This window comes from Nicotiana sylvestris, chromosome 6 (genome assembly GCF_000393655.2).
Source record: "Nicotiana sylvestris chromosome 6, ASM39365v2, whole genome shotgun sequence".
In the NCBI taxonomy this organism is placed as follows: domain Eukaryota; kingdom Viridiplantae; phylum Streptophyta; class Magnoliopsida; order Solanales; family Solanaceae; genus Nicotiana; species Nicotiana sylvestris.
In genome coordinates, this window is record NC_091062.1 from 191,297,618 (window position 1) to 191,319,120 (window position 21,503).

Genomic DNA, 21,503 nt, shown 5'->3' on the forward strand with positions numbered 1-21,503 from the left:
ATGAAAGAAGCTTTTAGAAGAAAGTAGAAAAGAGCCTTCTAATAATCCCTGGGTATTCAAAATTTACGCCCCACAGGAGAAATAGCTAGCTTCTCTATTCCCAGACCTGAAATCCTAAGGGATCCGTCCACGACACATAGTGAAATGGAAAAGAGGAATCTTGATCATTTTCCTCTCCTTTTTTCCTCCCTGTTGGGGGTAGGGTGGGGGTAGAGATTTTGCTTTCATTTTCAAATGAAAAGTAGTAAGTTGTAACCCCATATTGCCATTGGACATCTCTATATTTGATGTCGTAGATGTATCTATTGGCCTATTTTTGCCAATGATTTTGATTCCTCCATATATGCATGCAATGTGCCAAGATGCCATAAATAATTTTGGATTCCAGATGTCACTTGTCACAACATGCTCTTCCAGCCTAATATCAGATGCTTTTGCTTCCTACTTAACCTGCACATACCAAATTAAATGCATTGTATTTGCACCTACATCAACAAGACGACTCATTTCATAATTGTTCACTCAATTTTTTGGTTTTTGACAGAAACAAAGAACCACCACAATTATGAAATTCTGACCAATGGTATCATTCGTTCTGACTAAATATCAGATTTTTAGCAAAGTTGATGCTAATCCCTCCTAAAATGAACATGCACAAAGACGCAACAAAATTACATCTGATGCCATAATCTTCTCGAAACAGTTAGATTTGGAACCCTTTCTGTCTGCACAAGGAAAGTATTTTCTAGCTTAAATTCATAAACTCACTGCTGAAAGCAAGTCGTGGGTTTGGAACTATTCAAACCTTCTGAAAGTTGCTATCTTCATAAAACATAAATATTGACACATATGATGTCAATAAGAAGAAATTCAAAACTTGAAGATTAATGAAGCTCATCTGAAAGGTTCACTTACACTGCCAATAAGAAACACGACTTTATACCTACCAATCAGAACCTAGCAAATAGTGTCCCTTTTCTTGTCAAAGGGCACAAACTGGAGAGCCATGTTTTTTCAGTCATACAGATGGAGTAGCAAACCAAGCATCCAAAACTCTTAGTGTGTGTTGATTTAGCCAATCTGGAGCACTTTCATTACCAAACATGGCCTCAAGTAAATAATGAAACCTAATCAGACAATTGCCAAGCTGATAGCAAGTGCCTAAAGCTTAGCCCAAAACATGTACCTCGCCTATTGATACAAACTTATCATAAATTGCAGGAGGGTTACATTTTAGTCCAGGGTTTGACCACTAGGAGCATTTAACAACATAGCTCTTTGAAGTCCCAATGCTCGTAAAATAAATGCATGAAACATTGACATTGGTTTCATCAAGAAGAGAGTTACTTGATCTCATAGAATCCTAGTACATACAAGAAGAAATTACATTCCTAACAATCAGAATTCGTCATGTAATACATATCGCCACATCCTTATCATACCTACTTTGTCCGTGGATGCTTAATGCTGACGAGGAGTCAACTTCAAGCTCAATGTTCACGACAAATGAAAAAAAGCCCAGACGAACACAAATTTCAACCTTCCCTTCTTATTAGCCAAAGCTCCAAATAGTCAAGTCTAAGCCTTGAGATCACAGCACTACATACAATAATACACACCATTAAGTTGCTAAGACTGGAGAGGATCAAGGTTCTAACTGAAAAGGAGGTTTCTTTTCGGTAAATCCACATCCTCTTGACAATCTTTAATTAGTCCAGAGGCTATTCTGCATGAAAAAAAATGATTCATTATGCATAATACAGACAGTAAAATAATGATCAGCTCTGCTCTTGGTTAAAATAACCAAGCAGGTATTTTTCTCGTCTTTTTTTTTTCCCTTGATATAACCAAGTAGATACCAAGAGCAGTAACTATACATCAAATAAACCTGGCATGTCATACATGACAGAGAAAAGGGAAAATAGTAAAACTCCCCATAACAAAAGAAGATTACAGATACTACCCATTTCCTATTACTTCTTCAATTGCCTTGCTCGCACGGAAAATTGTAGTTCCACATAGTACCAATGTTTCATTTCATAACTCCAAATTTAGGATTGGAAAATTAGCTCGTGAAGGAACATCAGCCCACAGGAATCATTCAATCAAAACAGACTATAGATCAAATAAGCATAAGAAGATCGAAGGACCTGATATATTTCCTGATATAGAAACCCAAAATAACTTTACAATTTACGATAGTGCTCTTCCAGTAGCTTTTCAATTTCCAATAGTGTGCTTCCAGGCGAAGCAAAACATGTGATCAACATCAAGCAGCATATGTCATAAATAAAATAAAGTCTAAATAATTAATAGCACGCGAACAGATGATCATTACACAAACTGGTTTAACGTGAAAACTTAGAATGGTGCAGTGATTGAACAGGAAGCTCGTTTTTTGATAAACGTCTATCTTTCATCTAATGCAAGTCGTTCTAAATTCAGATATTGAATACTCTTCAAACATGTCCTCTTTAGCCTTTCTACACATAAATACAAAACCTAAGAAGTTCTCTATCTTAAAAAGCCAGAGTGCATATCGGAAACTTTGGGAGAAAGATATTTCAAAAATCCATCAGTAGAAGTCATTAGTAGTTGGGACTTGACTTCCAGATTGGTCTTCAGCTGGTCCACTTCATTTACTTGCTTAAAAACAGCCTTTTTAGAGGATTCAATGACACATAACTGATAATTAATATTATGCGCACACATACATACAACAACTGGATATAAAATCCCAAATGAAGGACATGATGATGTACTACTTGAGTTCAATGTGCCAAAACAATAATACAATAAACACAGAACTACAATTATACCTCCACATTTGGCCTATCATTTGATTGCTTCTGATGCTTTTCTTGTTTACTGATGTCACCCGTGCTCCAGCATGGTTTAGCAATTTGCATCCTTTTCAACTAACCTTGGCCAGTTTCATCTCTATTCACCAGAGCACATTCAGAACATCATAGGCAAAAGTTTACATCTTATGCTCATCTTAGGACACAGATAGACATTGTCAAGGACAGTGAATCTAAGATACTTCCATGATCACATATCCAACTGATTGAAAGGAGTTTGAGGCGGCACCCAAGCAGCACCAACACATATTTCCTCCATCTTTTTGCTGGATGAAGATGAATCTCTAACCGCAAGCTTCTCCATTAATGTTATAAAGCACCAAGATAGGATTTCCTTTACTTTGTTACATTGTGAATGTTGATCCAGGTTTTTTCTGTGTGAATCTATTTCTAGGGACTTTGATTGATGGAAAGAAAAATGTACACTTATTAACACTACTCCTCCGGTCCTTTTTATTTGTCACTAAGCCAAAAAAAAATTATTTCAAATAATTTGTCATTATACAAAACCAAGAAGGCATACAGTCATTACTACTGCTTCCGGTCCATTTTCAATTCCACTGTTACTACTCCAAGAAGACATAGTCATTAATTACTTATTTAAGGAAGAGATTAGGGTAATTTAGTAAAATATCACTTATGATTAATGTTATATAGTGGTTTTTTCAATAGGTGTGTCAAAAAATTAAACAACAAAGAACAAGAACCAGAGGGAGTATAAGATAGTTCTACTTGGCTTCCATGAGAAGAAAACTTGATTTGATATCCAAAAGAGGCAGGAATATCTGTTAGCCATGCAGATGTTTCTCCTTTATCACTGCCTGCTTTTTCAAGGTGGACTTTTCAGAAAAGGAAAACAAAGCTTGAAGTAAATAACCAACACCGCCAGACTGCACTCATGAATGCACACAAATGTTCGACCCATCTGACCAGCCATGACTTCCACGGAACAGTCTCACTCAAATGATGATCAAATGGCAACACTAGCGCACTCCATAAAGTTCTTCAATTAATGGGATATGTCAGGACATGAACTTCTGATATTTCACAATTGTAAGATAAAGGAACTCCAAATTTTCAACTGTGAAATCTGAGGACACTATAAATTATAGAACCACATGCACATTTCAGCCGGCTACCTTTATTGCACCAATCTCATCAATATTTGAGCTCTTGTGCTGCAACATTTCAAGATGTAAGATGATGGAGCTATTAGTAAAAGGCGAATGTATGTGTAGGGATCAGATTGCACATGCAATGAGTTTGGATCACAATTTAAGGTTTGCAGATAATACTTCTTTTTTTAATAAACAAGGTTGCAAGTATAGTATAGAAAAATATGATATAATTCAATATTTTTGAGTTTACCTTGCTTTTCTTGTGTTTGTGGACACCGTTAAGATCCTCCTCCTCATGCTTCCTTTTCTGAAACCATTTTAAGAAAAAAGATCAAAATCAGTGAGTTCTTAATCCCTTTTAATACTGTGAAGAGTGACTTTTTGATTGCCAAATTCCAAAATGTTGCAACTAGAGTTGAAGTCAACAACAGTGATTTTTATGATGCAACTCAATAGCTAAGCACCAGTGGGGCAAGAACTTCAAAAAATAAAAACAAAGTAGAATCAAATTCTCACACAGGAAAATTACAAAGGCCACATATTATTAATTAGATTGCACATAACTCAAGCATGACGCTATTTTACAGTAAAGGAATGGATCAAACTTGTGCCAGTGGGTCAGAATCCTAGTTCCGTCAGCTTTACAAGATTCTATCCAGTTAAGAAAATGTTGGTTTTACTTTGAACTGGTCTTCTAAACTTCTGAATATAAAACCAAGAAAATGCTCACAGTAACAGCGTTCCATGAGAATCATCATTTTTGAGCCAAAATCATCAGAAGTTAGATAGCAGCAGACCTTCTCATGTTTCTTCGAATGCTCAGCACCAGGATCATGGTGGCCACTTTTATCTTTCTTTTTCTCTTTACTCCGATCTTTATGACGATGTTTGTGCTTCTTATGCTCTTTGTCCTTCTCCTTGTCTTTATCCTTGTGCTTTTTATGCTTCTTCTCCTTGTCTTTCATCTCACTTTTAGATTTTCCAGCTATAGTAGGGATGCCTTTCTCAGACTATCAAACACCATGAAAGACCTAATAATCAGCAACTAGTGTAACAGGCAAAATACTAACATTTCAGCGCAAAATTGAGGGAAACCCAGTTTAAACCTCCAACTTCAGAAATCTTGAATGAATAAGAAGGCTCGCTTTTCCTTTTCTTTTCTTTTTTTGTTTTTGGGAATAGGGTAAAGGAATAAGAGGGTTGCGTAGAAGAAGCTGAGCAAATGGAGTAAATCACTAAAGTTCAAAAGCAGGTATCTTACAGGAGACAAATCGACTGGAGCTGTTTCACGTAGTTGGAAGGCTTCTCTAAGGACATCTAAGTCAAAGGGCCGGATGCATGATTTTGTCTCTCTCGAAAAGGAAGTGTCCTGTGTGAGCTGATCCAACTGCACCCCCTCCCCTTTCCTAATTTCTCTGTCTCCAACCACATTGTGAAGATAATGTGTATCTGAAATTGATAATGGAAGTGACCTCTTGCAGAAGAACTCGTAATGAGGCAACAACTTGAAATGACTAATAAGGTCACGAGCCCCTGTAAGTTCTCTTGGCCCTAACAATATATTTGGACCAACTCAACAACAGTTATAAACTATAGATATCTGTAATAAACACAAACACGACTTTAAAGAGAAGAGCAAGTGCCTAAAATTTGATGGTTTCTTTTAGCCTTATACAGAATATGAAGAGATTAGTCTAAGGAATTTTAGGAACCAACTATATCTTTGGAGGCATATGCAACAAGAAAATACCACCAAGGTTGAAAATGCGAATCTGCAGTCTGTTGGTAACACAACAGTAAAGCCTGCCAGCACACTCTATAGGCAATACTATACATTCCTTACTATCTAGATTATGTTCATTTTTTCTTATTTTTTTTGATAATAGTGGTGTCCATGCCAGCTTGCGAGGGATACCTGTCTACCAAGGGTTGGACAGATGGGAAGAAATCACCTAGTGTTTTACCTCTGCTGGGATTTGAATTTGAGATCCCATGGTTCTCAACCACTTTATTTACCACTATGTTCATTTGACACCTTGAATATGTAAAAATTCAATTAATGGTGAGTATTTCTCTTTTTTTTTAGGCTTTGCCTCACAAGCTTAGGTATAAACTCTTCTACAGTCCATAAATTCTTAAGAACCTTAAATTTGAGCTGACTACTTTGCCCTTAAAGTCAGAGTCCTAGAGCATTATTCGAACAACTAACACCATCCAAATCTGTAGGAAAACGCATCAGGACCATATTTCTTTCTGGACTGGAACACACTTGCAAAACTCATTCTCCAACAAATAACCACTCCACATGTAGATCGCAAAGACTTATAGAAGCAGCACAACCTTTATGACTAAATAGATGTAAGCAACTGCATCATTGTAAGCAGAAGAAGTCAGCATTGAGTTGGCCGGTAAAACAATAATTTTACTTCCTTAAAGTAAGTAAGAGAAATAAGACTACGAAACCCACAGCAAATTAATCGGCCAACAGGAGCTTGACGGAGAATATTAATCAATGAAATACATTCACCTTAAATCAAAATTCAAAACCTAGGGATGCAGTAGAGACACAAAAGGTCAACGGTCAGCAGAACAACACTGCAAGAGTCTCACCTCTTCCAAAGTTTTTGCTATCTGAATCCATCAATTAGCACCCAGTACATGAGTAGAGCATTATTTCCTGGAAAGTATCGGTAGGTAAGACAGAGTCCAGTACTATATAGTGCAGCAAAGGTCAATCTACTCAAAGTAGAATGCAAACAAAATGGCACTGGAGAAGTAAAACTGGAAATGTAACCATGATACCACCATCGTGAAAATGAATTAGTAATAGAGCCCATAAAACTTGTCACTACCTTTTTCTGGAAGAGCTACCTTATTTATCAAACCATAATACCAAGAATAAAAGAAAAAAGGGTGCAAAAGCGACATTAAATTAAGAAAGAAAGACAGCATTTATCTTCTCGAATGAGGAGAAAACTTAGTATATGGGCTGACAGAGAGATCGATTCATATCCCATCTCTTTACCTCTACTCTCCAGTGGATGGGATGTTCTAATGGGACCATTTCACAGATACTTCAGAGTTCAGAAAGAAAATTGAAGTAAATAATAAGGAAATATAAAACAGACTCAGACTAGTCCTATGATACAACAATAAGAATTTCTCCCAAAAAATAGTGCATAATGACGTCCAATGTTATCTACAGCCCCAAAAACAAGGTCTCCCTATAAGTAGTGCATAACCAGCCTAAGACTAGTTTTTTCCAAACAGTTACTTCACAAATGCAACATAAACAAACATTTAGACCTCACACGATCACCAATGACAAGACTGAACAACAAAAATGAAAAAGATAAGGACCAACACTCAACTTACAGTAAAGAAAACATAAATAATCAACAACAACAACAACAACAAATACCCACAGAAAGTAATAATAAGACATTATTAACTCAATAAACTTGTAGTTTGACCTACAATTACCAGTTAAAGCAACTAACTTCAGTTACCACAAAAACCAAAGACAAAAACAACAGAAATGATGTACTCAAAATTTTCGTAATTACACAAATTTGCATATCAATCAAATATCTTGATCACGGAATTTAAAGAGTAATGTCATTACACAGAGAATTCAAATTCTTAACTATGAGGTCGAGCTTACTCGATCTAACGGAGAGAAATCCAATACGTAAATTATGCTCCTGCAGAGCACGAATCTCGTCTGCTCTCCAATTGAAAATGCTCCTGAAGCAATAATCATCAATTTTAGAGAATAAATTAGGGATTAGGGCTTGGCAATTTACCGTGGGCTTCGTCTAATTTGAACTGGAATTAAACCCTTTTTCGCAGAACTTGGAAAACTATTGGCTCAGGACAGGAGAAAAAGGAACGTATTACTGCATGTTATTATCAAAATATTATTACTTAGTTTACCAGCGCTGTCGTGACTGTGTTTCCTATTTGTGTTATATTGACGTTAATTGCCCCCATCTTGGAATGGTCTTTTAAGGAGCTTTCCGTCATTTCAAATGCAATTAATATATCGTATAAGAGAATTATAAGTCGCAAATACGAAATGTCGTCTATAAGTCGCAGATATGAAATGCGCTATGTAAGTCACAATTTCACAATACTCTGTGTTTTCTAACTAGGACAATTAGGATTTGTATATTGCATTCAAGAAATGACGGACTACATAAAAAGACTCATTGTTTTTATTTCACAATCTTCAAATTGTTTGATAAACTTAAGTTTTAAAAAAATTATTCAAGCATGTCGGAATCACAAACTCCAAAAAAAAATTTAAAAGATATCTCAATTTTAAGATCGTATTTCATACAAAATATTAATAACTGAATGGGCAATTTATGAAAAATAATAGGCAATTTTCAAATAATATTTTTGAAAGCGGTCTTATTATTTTATCGCATTTTAATTATATTGAAACATTTATATAGTTCCATATACATAAGTTAGTTTTAAAATAGATTGCAACAATAAAAAAAATAGATCATTATATCACGATAAGAAATACACTACATGACATGGATGTAAATTATATACTATATAAAGCTAGAGACATTACGAACTACAGGAACAACCTCATCATTATTTCTACTTCACACCCTTCAAATTGATTGACAAACTTAAGTTTTCTATAATTAAAAAAAAAAAGGTAGTTTAAGCATATTAGAATCATAATCTCTAAAATATTTTCTCAAAACCTTTTTCGATTCTAATATCGTCTTTCGTATAACATATTAATAATTGATTAGGTGATTTCAAATACACTTAAGCGATTTAAGATATATAGCGTATGCGATTGTGTCAATTCTTAAAGGCGATCTTACCCTTCTATCTTATGTTAATTCTTTTGAAACTTTCACTTATTTTTTGTATATAATTTAGTGATAAAAAATTGCAACAATAGAAAAATTATCCATGAACGTTATATCAAGGAAGAGATCATACTATATGAAATAGATGAACACTATATAGAGTTAGAGACATTCCAAACTACATGAACAATCTTATTTTTTCTACTTTACAACTTTCAAGTTGTTTGAAAAAACTTCCTAATTTTTTTCTACAAAATGGTTGTTTAAGCATGTTTGAGATTAAAATCTCCAAAATATTTTTTTAAAACTCATTTTTCAGACCGCCTTTCATATAACACGGGCAATTATGTTCATTTTAAGTAATTTTATGAAACACAACTTAGGCGATTCAATCTTATAATTGTTAGTATAATGTATTTTATAAAATAATTTTGGAAAAGAAAAACAATGTATAAACAGAAATGTAGAAGAAACAAAATTTAATCCGAGTAGACTAAATTTACAGTGTTTTCTTAAGGAACTTAATCCCCTCCTAGTACCCAAGGTTGTGGAACGGATTACACACTGGTGTAACGGTACTTCAAACCCCAGTGTTTTAGCTGCGAACACAATGATCGGTAGCAAATCACACTTACTGTTGCTTCCTTTATAGTTAAAATAATGCAGAAGAAAGAAGGAGATTTCAGAATTATCGTAAGAAAAATCTGAGGGAATGGTCTGCTATTTATACCCAACATGCTGGGTTTAAATGAAGAGATGCAACTCTTCAGAGTGACTGTTATGATTGTTCGCGTAAGAACGGTCATTACATAAATGGCTATTTACGCAAAATAAAGCGAAAAAATCAAACGCAGAGGAAAATTAATTTACCATTACAAAAATGACTAATTTGGATTAAAATAATATTACGTTAATCTTAATATTAACAAATAAATTTGGCCCAAAAAATTAATCAATCAATCAGATCATTTGACCAAATCCAAATCCGAAGTCGAAGCCGAGCAAGCGACGACGAGGACAACATGAGACTTGCCTTTTTCGTAACTCTTTAACAGCTAGAAAAAGAGCAATTGTATATATACCCATCAAAACTCTTTTCCTCCTCCAATATGGGATAATGTCTCTTTGTCAATGAGGGAAATTCAAATATTTTTCCCCCTCCATTTCCCATTCACTCTTTATTTTAAGCTAACCAAGCTTAAACCCAACAACCCCACACATGAATGGATAATGGCTATATCAAGAAAATATGCATGAAAAACTGTGTGATTCGCAAACAAGGATTAATCGCATCTCGATAAGTAGGTTTTCCTTTGAACTTTCTGTAGTGAACTTGTAAGCACGTGATTTTTGCCCAATATGAGAATTACTCCCAAAAAATTCAAAAATAAAATGATTTTTCTTTAATGTGCAATTTTGTGATATTTTGTGATATTTTGAATAATTATTTGTATTTGTCTGTGCATGTTTATTTGCTAAATTAATAAAAAATACAAAAATATGTCGCATTTTGCATATAGGATTTAATTCTACAATTGTTAGTGATTAAATTTGTTTTACAAAAATTAAAAATTACAAAAATAGGCATCGTTTGCATTTTTAGCATTTAATGTCCAAATATACAATTTTATGCTTAATTAATACTTAATTGTGCGTTAATTGTTATTGGGAGTTAATTTGCGCTTTTATAACTTAATTTAGTTCTTAATAATAGTTTAAGTATTTTTATAATTTAGTTTTAGAAAAAATAAAAGAAGAAAAGAGAGCGAAAATATAAAGAAAGTCGGAATTGGGCCTCTTCTTCGATTTCAAGCCATAGGCCCAAAAAATGGCCCAATCTTCCCTACGACCCAGTCCATTTCGAACTGGGTCGACCCAGTCCATAACCCAAAAGACCCAATACCCCTATCTTGCATTTCAAAGACACAAAACAAAACAAAAAATAAAAGGAAAACCCTACCCCCCCTTTCTATCTTTCTTCTTCTTCTTCCTTAAGCAAAGCTCCATCAATGGCTACTTCACCATCTCCACCACAACCACCCCTTCACCACATAACCATGGCTGCCCTCAAGCTTCACCATTGTCATTTTTGTTTTTGCTCCATGGCTGCCCGCGTTTGCTTTCATCTTCTTTGTCGAGCTCAAGCTTGAGCTCGACATCCATGGACGACCACTGCTTCTCTAGCAGCCATGGCTGCGTTCCTCGTCATCGAACCCCAGCCAGCGCGACCATAGTCACGAGCTCCGACCACAGTCGCGAGCACCAACGGCGAACAAACAACCTGCCTGCGCCACGCCGCTACTATCGCGGCTTCTTCTTCAACTCCTTTTGCTCGCCGCAGCTGCTTCCTCATCGTTCAAACGCGCCACTGCTGCCCGTTTCCACCACTGCTGCTGCGTTCCGGCCTGTTACTGCTTCTCGCCGCGTCCAGCTCCCCGACGTTGCTGTTTCGCGGCAGCTTCTCCGTCATGGTTGTCGTAGCTGCTGCTCCATTTGTTGCTGCTGCGTTGTTCTTCTTCGTCTCCGTCGCGGCCAAGATCACGCAACAAATGCTGCTGCTCACGTTTCCGCCATGGACGAGCAAGCTTTGATGCTGCCATGGCCATCTGCGGACTGCTGCTCCTTCCTCTCCATCTTCTTCGTTTATTCGTCGTTGTTTCGAATCGGTTAGTTGGTTTATGTTTTCAAATTTCGTCCATATTTTTTTGTTGTTCGTTGTTTTTCGGATTCAAAATCGATAAATGATTCAATGTTTGTTTTGTTTGTCCGTAGTTGAAATAATTTTAGTTTGTTCATATGTTTCGTTAAATTAATTTTCAGATTTCAAAATAGAAGTTTAATTAGTTGTTTTCATGTTTATTTCATGTTTGTATTATTGTTTAAGTAAGTATTTGTTAGTTTGATGTTTGTTAGATTCAAATTGAAATTTAATCAACTATTTCTTCAATTTGTTTCATGTGTTTATGTATTGTTAGAAATTGTTAATATTGTTAAGTTCAAGTTTAAGTTCATAATTGTTTCTTCGTCGATCTTGTTATTTGTTTAAAGAATTTAGTTGTATTAAAGGAATATATTGTTTTAATCGTTTAATCCGTCATGTTTGTTGTCTTAAAATAGATTCATCCATGTTCATACTTTGTTTGATTGTTCTTGAATCCGAATTTTGTATAGTTTGATTTCTTGTTTACCATTTATGATTATTGCTTGAATTGTTCTCATAATCTTGTTTAAAGTTTAATATAAGAATTGTTTGTTGTAATGTTGTTAGAGTTGATTTTAAGTTCAATATGATTGAATTTAGAAATCTTCATACTTTGTTTGTTGTTGGTGTTGAATCCGAAAATAGGATTGTTTGTTGCTAAAATATTGTTCAATCAAATTTTAGTTGTTCTTTGTTGTTCAATTTGTGTTCATGTGATTTGTTGTTGAAATGTTGTTAAAATCATGTTCATGTGATATTGTTGTTATGATGTTCATCCGTGTTCATATTGTTGTTTGAACATTGTTAGAAATTGATCATATTGTCTATATTTTGGTTAAGTTTGATTAATTGATGTGTTATAGCTGATGGGTAGTTTGGTAAATTTGTAATACGTTCAGGGGTAGTTTGGTAATTTCAGTAAGGTCGGAAGGGGTAGTTTAGGAATTGTACATTTTGTAATTGTTTATTTGAAGCATGGGGGACAAAATGAAATGGGGTGGGTTGTGATATGATTATTTAATATAAAGGGGGGACAAGATTTAATTTAAAGGGGAATCTTGCATTATTTTAAATGAAGCATGGGGGACAAAATGAAATGGGGTGGTGTGATATGTTTATTTAATGTAATGGGGATGAGTGGAAAGATAATGGGTTGGGTAGAGAAAATGGGTTGATTTTAATTGATTAAAAGATTTATGGGATGAGATATAAGTAGAAGTCTTGAAATCAGATATAGGGGATATACACAGACAGAAAATATACAGAGAGATAGAGAAAAAATACACAGATACGAGAGAGAGAAACAAATCTGAAAATAAGAGAGAGAAAAGGGCTGAACATTTAAGAGATAGAAAATTCCGAAAAATATTTAAGCTTTCAAAATAAAATAAAAAACTAAAAAAATATTCTGCTTTCTTTTGTTGTTTGAAATCAGAATTAATTGTTGTTTCATCAAAGCTGGAAGATTTTGTTTTTTTTTGGATTACTACTCCACTGGTTTGTTACTGTTGCTGGGCTATTGTTGCTGTGTTGTACTGATTTTACTGCTGCTGCTGATTCTCATATTCATTTTCTTTTGCTTCCAATATCAGGTACACAACTGAAAAGCTGGTTATTGTAATCCGAAATATGAAGCATGAATACATATGAAGAATGAAAATTTGAAGTTTTAATTTCGTTTTTTTTTCTTTGTTTCTTTTGTTGATTGTATTTAAGCTATTTCATGAATTACTAAATAATAGCTGGAATAAGAAAATAATATCATAAGTTAGTCTGTAATAAATCAGTTCGGCAAAACAGGTTAATTCACTAGCTATGAAGGCTTCAAGATTGTAGGTTGATCATGAACAAGTAGCTAAATTTAGTTAAAACATGAATTTAAATTAAACATCGTAAATTAGGCATTAAGGCATGACTTGAGCTTAAGCAAGATTAGAAGAACGTTTAAGTCTAATAAACTTTCTAATAAGCTTTAGTAATTATGGTTAAATCTAGTTTCAAATGATTGTGAATAATTAATCTCAATAATATTTTTTTAAAAAAAATAACAATGCTGAGTTTTAATCTAGCTATATTTGTTTATTTTGAATATTAGTTGTTGAATTTTTATTTTATTTAAAATTTCGAAATTAAGAGTAAAATTCCTTTTTTTTTTCATCAATATTTGTATTAACCAAGCAATTAGCATGTCATGTTTTCTTAAAATTATAAAAGCTAGTAATTAATTAGGATTTTTCTTTCTTTATTTTAGAGACTAATTTTTATAGAAAAAATGTAGTCGCTTTAAGATTTGTCCATTTAAAATAAATGAGATGAGCCTCGCTTAATGAAATGTATAGATTTCGGGGCCCTCAATAAATGTACAGTTAATTGCTTAGAATTAGGGAGGAGCCGTTTTAGCAAATTTCACGGCCCTACCCAAAATAATGACACGCTAGTCGCTCTAGGCGCGTATTTAATAATGTTATTTCCTTAAATACGGGTGTGCATTTATGTAACCCAAATCTAAATCTCAACGGAGTCGAAATGTGTCGATAACCACGGGTGCAATTGATTGCGACGTGATTTGAAATACGTTTTCACAATGTTGCAATTTTTCGTAAAATAATAACAATAAATAAAAAGAATAATAAAAGCGGCTAAGGGATAAAATTTGCACATAAGTTTATAATACGTATTATATTAGATAATCAAGCCGAATATAACAGTTAAGCGACCGTGCTAGAACCACGGAACTCGGGAATGCCTAACACCTTCTCCCGGGTTAACAGAATTCCTTATCCGGATTTCTGGTGCGCAGACTGTAATACAAAGTCATTCTTTTCCTCGATTCGGGATTAAAATAGGTGACTTGGGACACCCTAAATCTCCCAAGTGGCGACTCTGAAATAAAGAAATAAATCCCGTTTCGACTGTCCTTTAATTGGAAAAAACTCTTGTACCCCCGCGAGGGTGGAAAAAGGAGGTGTGACAGAACTTATGTCAGATATACTCGGTCAAACGATAGATTTGATATCTTTAAACCGTCGAACTTTGGTGTATACCTAGATAACCATAAGTCACACATTCAACTTTTTATCGTCTTTGGCTCTCATTGTTGTGTTCGTTTCAGTCATGAACACAGACTGGTTTTATAAGTGCATTAAGAACTGGCCTTACAAAGTTCTCTTTGAAGCGGCTAACACTTCACACTTACATAGGTAATTCCTAAACGTGTCATCCCGTAGATATACTATTTGATATACCCCGTATCAAATTTAGAAATCATTAAAAAGCCTTAATGTTTTATCCTTGGTATTGAACATTGTCTCATCAAGAAAATGGACCAAAAAATTTTAGTTGACAATGTTGAACCGTCATTAATGACTTTATTTGATCTCGTTGAACCTAGATCTTGGGATCTCCAGTTTTCTAGGTAGAGTTACCGTCACAATGACTTATCCTCGGCCATAGTCCCTTTCCCCTCGATGATTTCTCAACTTTTGAATTTACATAGTCAATCGTGATAATTCCTCTAGAGAGTAATTGCGTAATGGTTTTATGACTTTTTCATATATGACGAGATTTACCGTCATACATAACGCTCTCAGCCTTTCCAATTGCCGCTTGACTATCGCAAATTCGCAATGTATACATATTGGAGCCAATGGTTTGGGCCAAAATAGAATATCTTCCACAAAATTTCGGAGTCATTCAGCTTTTTCACCAGGTTTATCTAAGGCTATGAACTCAGGCTCCATTATAAAACGGGCAATAAAAGTTTATTTGGACGATTTTTGAGATACCGCTCCCCCACTAATAGTGAATGCATATCCACTTGTGGACTTAGAATCAGTTGAACTGGTAATTCAATTTGCATCACAGCATTCCTCAATCACCTCAAGATATTTATTATAGTGCAAAGCAAAGTCCTAGATATGTTCTAAATATCACAAAACTCGTTTCATTGTCATCCAATAAGATTGACCTAGATTACTCGTGTATCGACTCAATTTACTTATAGCACAAGCTATATCTGGTCATGTACAATTCATGATATACATTAAACATCCCAACACACGAGCATAATCCAATTGTGATATGCTTTGGCCTTTGTTCTTTGCTAGTGCAAGATTTACGTCAATTGGAGTCTTTGCAACTCTAAAATAAGTGCTTGAATTTTCCAAGTATTGTTTTAATGTAATGAGATTGTGACAATGCCATTACTTGAGGAGTCTTATGGATCTTAATACCCAGAATTAAATCGGCAACTCCCAAATCTTTCATATCAAACTTGCTAGTCAGCATACGCTTAGTCACATTTATGTTGGCAATGTCATTACTCATTACCAACATATCATCCACATATAAGCAAACAATAACTATGTGATATGGAACATATTTAATGTACACACATTTATCACATTCATTTATCTTAAAACCATTTGACAATATTGTTTGGTCAAATTTCGTATGCCATTATTTGGGTGCTTTTTTTAGTCCGTAAAGGGACTTAACAAGTCTACATACCTTCTTTTATTTACCTAGAACCACAAACCCTTCAAGTTATTCTATGTAGATTTATTCCTCCAATCTTTATTTAAGAAGACTGTCTTAACGTCTATTTGATGAATTTCAAGACCATAAATCGCAACTAATGCTACTAACATTCGTATGGACGTAATTCTTGTAACTAGAGAGTATTTATCAAAATAGTCAAGATCTTTTCGTTGTCTATACCCTTTGACCACAAGTCTTGCCTTATATTTATTAATAGAGCCATCATCTTTCATTTTCCTCTTAAAATCCATTTATTACCCAACGGTTTATTTTCAGGAGGAAGATCAACCAATTCCCAAGTATGGTTGTTCAATGTGGATTCTATTTCACTATTGGTTGTCTCTTTCCAAAATAATAATTCTGAAGAAGATGTAACTTCGTTAAATTTCGAGGCTCATTTTTCAATAAGAAAGTCACAAAATTTGGTCTAAATGAAGTAGACGTTCTTTGACGTTTACTACATCTTGGATCCTCTTGATTAGACATAATTTCTTTTATTTCTTCCCGAGGTCGTTTAGATCCTTTGCTAATTGACTCACATTCCTTTTTATACAGATATATATTTTCGAAGAACTCAGCATTATCTGATTCTATAACCGTATTATTACGAATGTCGGGATTTTCTAATTTATGAACCAGAAATCATGCTTTACTATTGGTCGTATATCCTATGAAAACACAATCAACAGTTTTTGATCCTATATTTGCCCTTTTGGGTTTAGGAACTTGTATTTTTGCCTAACACCTCCACGCTTTAAAATAATTCAAGTTGAGCTTCCTTCCTTTCCATTTTCCATATAGAATGGATTGCGTTTTGCTATGGGGTACTCGGTTTAGTACTAGGTTAGCCGTAAGAATGGCTTTCCCCCATAATTTTTTGTGGCAAACCAGAACTTATCAACAAGGCATTTATCATCTCCTTTAATCAACGATTCTTTCTTTCTGCAATCCCATTGGATTGGGTCGTGTAAGGGGCCATTGTTTGATGAATAATTCCATATTCTAAACATATTTCTTCAAAAGGAGATTCGTATTTACCACCCTTATTATTTTGATTTTCTTGTTAAGTTGAATTTCAACTTCATTTGTATCAAGCTTTCTCACAGTTGTAGCAATTTCCTTTCAACCGCTTCTTACTTGGGTTGCTTTTTGGTCCAGAAGGCTTCTTCTTCTTTTTATTATTTTGTGAAGCATCCTCAACAATGTTTGCTCCCATTATTGTTGAGTTTCCACGACCTTTCTTTTCAGCAACTTTGTTGTCCTCTTTGATACTCAACCGAACAATGAGATCTTCGAGCGACATCTCCTTGCGTTTGTGTTTCAAGTAATTTTTGAAGTCCTTCCACAAAGGAAGAAACTTCTCAATCATCGCTGCAACTTGGAATGCTTCAATGATGATAAGGCCTTCAATGGAAATTCTATTAGTAATAATAATATAATTAATACTTTCAACGTAAGTATTAATTCGACTTATACCTTCAGCAAGGAGATCGTGAATAATCATTTGCAACTTCTAGACTTGGGTAATAATATACTTGCTATCTACCATTTTGTAGTCCAAAAATTTTGCGGCAACAAATTTCATTAATCCGGCATCCTCAATTTTGTATTTCTTTTCAAGTGCAATCTACAGTTATTTTGACGTCTCCACATTACTATAGACATTATACGGATCGTCCTCCAGTCCGCGAAGAATATAATACTTGCACAAAAAATCAGAATGCTTCCACGCCTCAGTCACGAGAAAGCGTTTATTGTCTGGAGTTTCGTCAGGCAGAACATGAACATCTTCCTTAATAAACTTCTGTAGACTTAAAATCATTAAGTAGAAGAACATCTTCTGCTATCACCGCTTGAAATCAATCTCGAAATTTTTTTCGGCTTTTCTGCCGGTGCCAATGCTGGTGTTGTGCGGCTTGTTGATGCATTGGCAGTCACCATAGGAACAGACTAGTTTCCATTCTCACTCGTCATTTCTCTAAAAGAATGACACAAATAAATGTTTAATATACGGTGAAGTTTTTATATCTTCAAACCGAATAAAACTGAAGTAGAAAGATTTTAATCTCCAATAGAATAGAAAGTTACTAGGATTTTAATCTCCAAATAACAGATAGTGAACCAAAACAGAATATATGTTAAAGTAAACAATTGGAGTAGAAAATCATGAAGGCTTTAATCTCCAAAACGGGAGTAGAAAACCACACAGGTTTTAGTCTCCAGAACAGTATATACAATACAAATACATAATATAAATTTAAACTTCTTAAGCTTGTTAGTATAATGTATTTGTAAAATAATTCTGGAGAAGAAAAACAACATATAAACAGAAATGTATAAGAAACAAAATTTAATCCGAGTGCACTGAATTCACAGTGTTTTCTTAAGGAACTTACTCCCCTCCTAGTACTTGAGGTTGTGGATTATTTTCTACCAGGATAGAACGAATTACACACTGGTGTAGCGGTACTTTAAACCTCAGTATTTCAGTGAACACAATAATCGGTAATAGATCACACTTACTGTTGTTTTCTTTATAGTTAAAACAATGCAGAAGAAACAATGCAGAAGAAAAATCTGAGAGAATGGTCTGCTATTTATAACCAATCGGTAGATTTGATATATTTGAACCGTCGAACTTTGGTGTATACTTAAACAATCATAAGTCACATAATTGACCCTTAACCGTTTTTAGTTATCATTGTTGTGTTCGTTTTAGCCATGAATACTTCCTGGTTTCATAAGTGCGTAGAGAACTGGCTTTACAAAATTCTCCTTGAAGCGGCTAACACTTCACACTTACATAGGTAATTCCTAAACGTTTCATCCCATAGATACACTATTTGATATACTCCGAATCAAATTTAGAAACCATTAAAAAGCCTTAATGCTTTATCCTTGGTACTGAACATTATCTCGTCACGAGAATGGACCAAATAATTTTAGTTGAAAATATTGAACCGTCATTAATGACTTTGTTTGATCTCCTAAACCTAGATCTTGGGATCTCCAGTCTTCCAGGTAGAGTTACCGCCACAATAATTTGTCCTAGGCCGAAGCTGAGCGACGATGGCGACGACGCGAAGCTTGCCTTCTTCTTAACTCTTTAAGAGTTAGAAGAAGAGTAATTGTATATATACCCATCAAAATTCTTTTCCTCCTCAAATATGGGACAATATCCCTTTGTCAAGGAGAAAAATTTAAATATTTTATCTTTCCCTCCATTTCCTATTCACTCTTTATTTTAAGCTAACCACTTTTAAATTCAACAATAATATGAAAATCAAAAGAACTCTATTGTTTATAACACTAAATATAAGTAACTAGTATATGTAACCATGCTACGTGCGGCAATAAAATTAAATTAAAATATAATTCAATTAGTGTCATTATTTATTTAAAAAAATTACTAATCAAAATATATTAAGCGTGAAACCACCTATTTCACTCATAATATGTTAGCTTGAATAAGAAAACACAATAGAAAAGGGAACAAAAAGTAGAAAATAAAAACTAATGCAAAAGAAAGAAGAATATTATGTAATAAAATTAGAGGATGTAAACATGAGATGTCGTGTCTGCATTTTTTCCTTTCTCTAAGTATTTTTTTACTATGAATTATTGTTATATTTTTTCATATATGTCAAATTAAAAACCTAAGAAGGAAAGGAAACCAAAAAAAAAAAGATTATGCATATACATTAGCAACCTTCAACTTCTATTTGCTAGAATAGAAGTTGTTGATGACCTTACCCTCTTTGCTAAAGCAAATATTAGGAATTGCACCACAATTTACTATATCCTACAGGCATTCAATGATGATTCTGGCCAAAAAATCAATCTCACAAAGTCCAGCGTCCTTTTCTCCTCTAACACAAGGCAGGATACTATGGAATGCCTCACAGATGCACTGTCAATCCAAGCTACAACATAATTTGGGAAATACCTTGGATTCCCTATGTTCCATAAGAGACTAACTAGTCTGACTTCCAGTTCATAATAGATAATATGCAATCCAAGTTGGCTGACTAAAAACAAATTGTCTAAATATGATTGGAAGAATCATCCTTGCCAAGGCCTCTCTCAGTAGTATCCCAAGCCATGTAATGTAATATATCAAATTGCCCACCAAGACTACCAAATAAATTGATAGAATTCAGAGGAATTTTATCTGGGGCACAACCCCAATGTCATGACCCAAACCGAAAAGTCACGATGGGCATACGGTACCTTACTCAATTGAATATTAGTGTAACATATCTTTCTTATCGTACTATCATTGGTAACTGGGCCAACATGGCCACAACTGGTATTGTATAACTATAAGTGGGAAAACACTGTATCAATGAACCATCTTCCTTAAAACATGAATACATATGGTCGTCAAGGCCTCTAACATACTGTACAAAATGAACCTCTGTCTATAAAGCTTCTAAGAGTATTTAACATCAAATGGGATAGGGTACCGGCCTACCCATAAGTCTGTAGCAAAATTCTGACACGATAACTCATAGACTCGTCTGCACTCCGAATGAGGTAGAGTCTTACCGATCCTTCGTTGAATGTTAACCTCGTCTACTATGAGGGCTCGTCAAACTGATTGTCTATACCTGTAGGCATGAATGCAGCGTCCCCAACAAAAGGACGTCAGCACGAATGATGTACCGAGTATGTAAGGCACATAAATAAGTATATAAAAGACATGGAAGAAACATGGAGTAAATGACTCAACTTGTAAGTCTGGATAACTCTATAAATCATGAAATACTTAGTGTCATGCATATGAATATGAATGTCATGATGTGCATAGGTACATGTGTTCATAACATCATCAAGCCTCTGAGGGCATCCCATCATATCATCTCAGCCATTGTGGGCAAAATCATCAATGTATACCAGCTGATCAGGTGGTGGTGCGTATATAACGCTATAACCCTTTCTCGTCCATACACACACACACACACACACATATATATATATATATATATACATATACGTGTATATAACGCCATCTGGTCATGGGTCAATGTACATGTATAAATGAATGCAATGCATGAGAAGTACATTAATAAAATCTTTCGGAGTGTCATAAGACCATTATGCCTTTGATTAATATCATGAAGTAAACTTTATCAACTTACGTCTTTTATGAGACCCATGAACAAATGATAGAATAATAGGACACATGGAGAATCAAAAACATAAGCATCTCCAGCATTTTTATGAATAAAGTCATTTATGAAAGTTGTGCATTTTCTCATTTAGTTTGTATCGTACAGATCATGCCAAAATGAAAGAATGGATAGACTTAACATACCTGAATCGGTTCTCTTGACAATCCTTCTAACACACGCCAATCGCGATGAAACACGTAACGGCGATATCGAAATAGGGAACGATCCGTATGATATTCTTGAGAAAGATTACACCGTACTCCCTTAGA

General features: G+C 34.5%; 1 protein-coding gene across 2 annotated transcripts; it reads right to left on the reverse strand.

Moving 5' to 3' along the window:
- Positions 1-1,277: 1,277 nt before the first annotated feature.
- Positions 1,278-7,899, reverse strand: LOC104218948 (mediator of RNA polymerase II transcription subunit 19a-like). Of its 2 annotated transcripts, none has more exons than XM_009769582.2 (7): positions 7,644-7,899; positions 6,590-6,656; positions 5,241-5,530; positions 4,777-4,989; positions 4,230-4,286; positions 2,820-4,039; positions 1,278-1,721 (listed from the first exon to the last, which is right to left on the reverse strand). In XM_009769582.2, the coding sequence occupies exons 2-6, from the start codon at positions 6,618-6,620 to the stop codon at positions 3,989-3,991; spliced, it is 642 nt and encodes a 213-aa protein (XP_009767884.1). In that variant the 5' UTR covers positions 6,621-6,656; positions 7,644-7,899; the 3' UTR covers positions 1,278-1,721; positions 2,820-3,988. The 2 variants fall into 2 exon arrangements, with proteins under 2 accessions (XP_009767884.1, XP_009767877.1); XM_009769575.2 differs by having other exon boundaries at positions 1,278-1,726.
- Between the last annotated feature and the right edge of the window lie 13,604 nt (positions 7,900-21,503).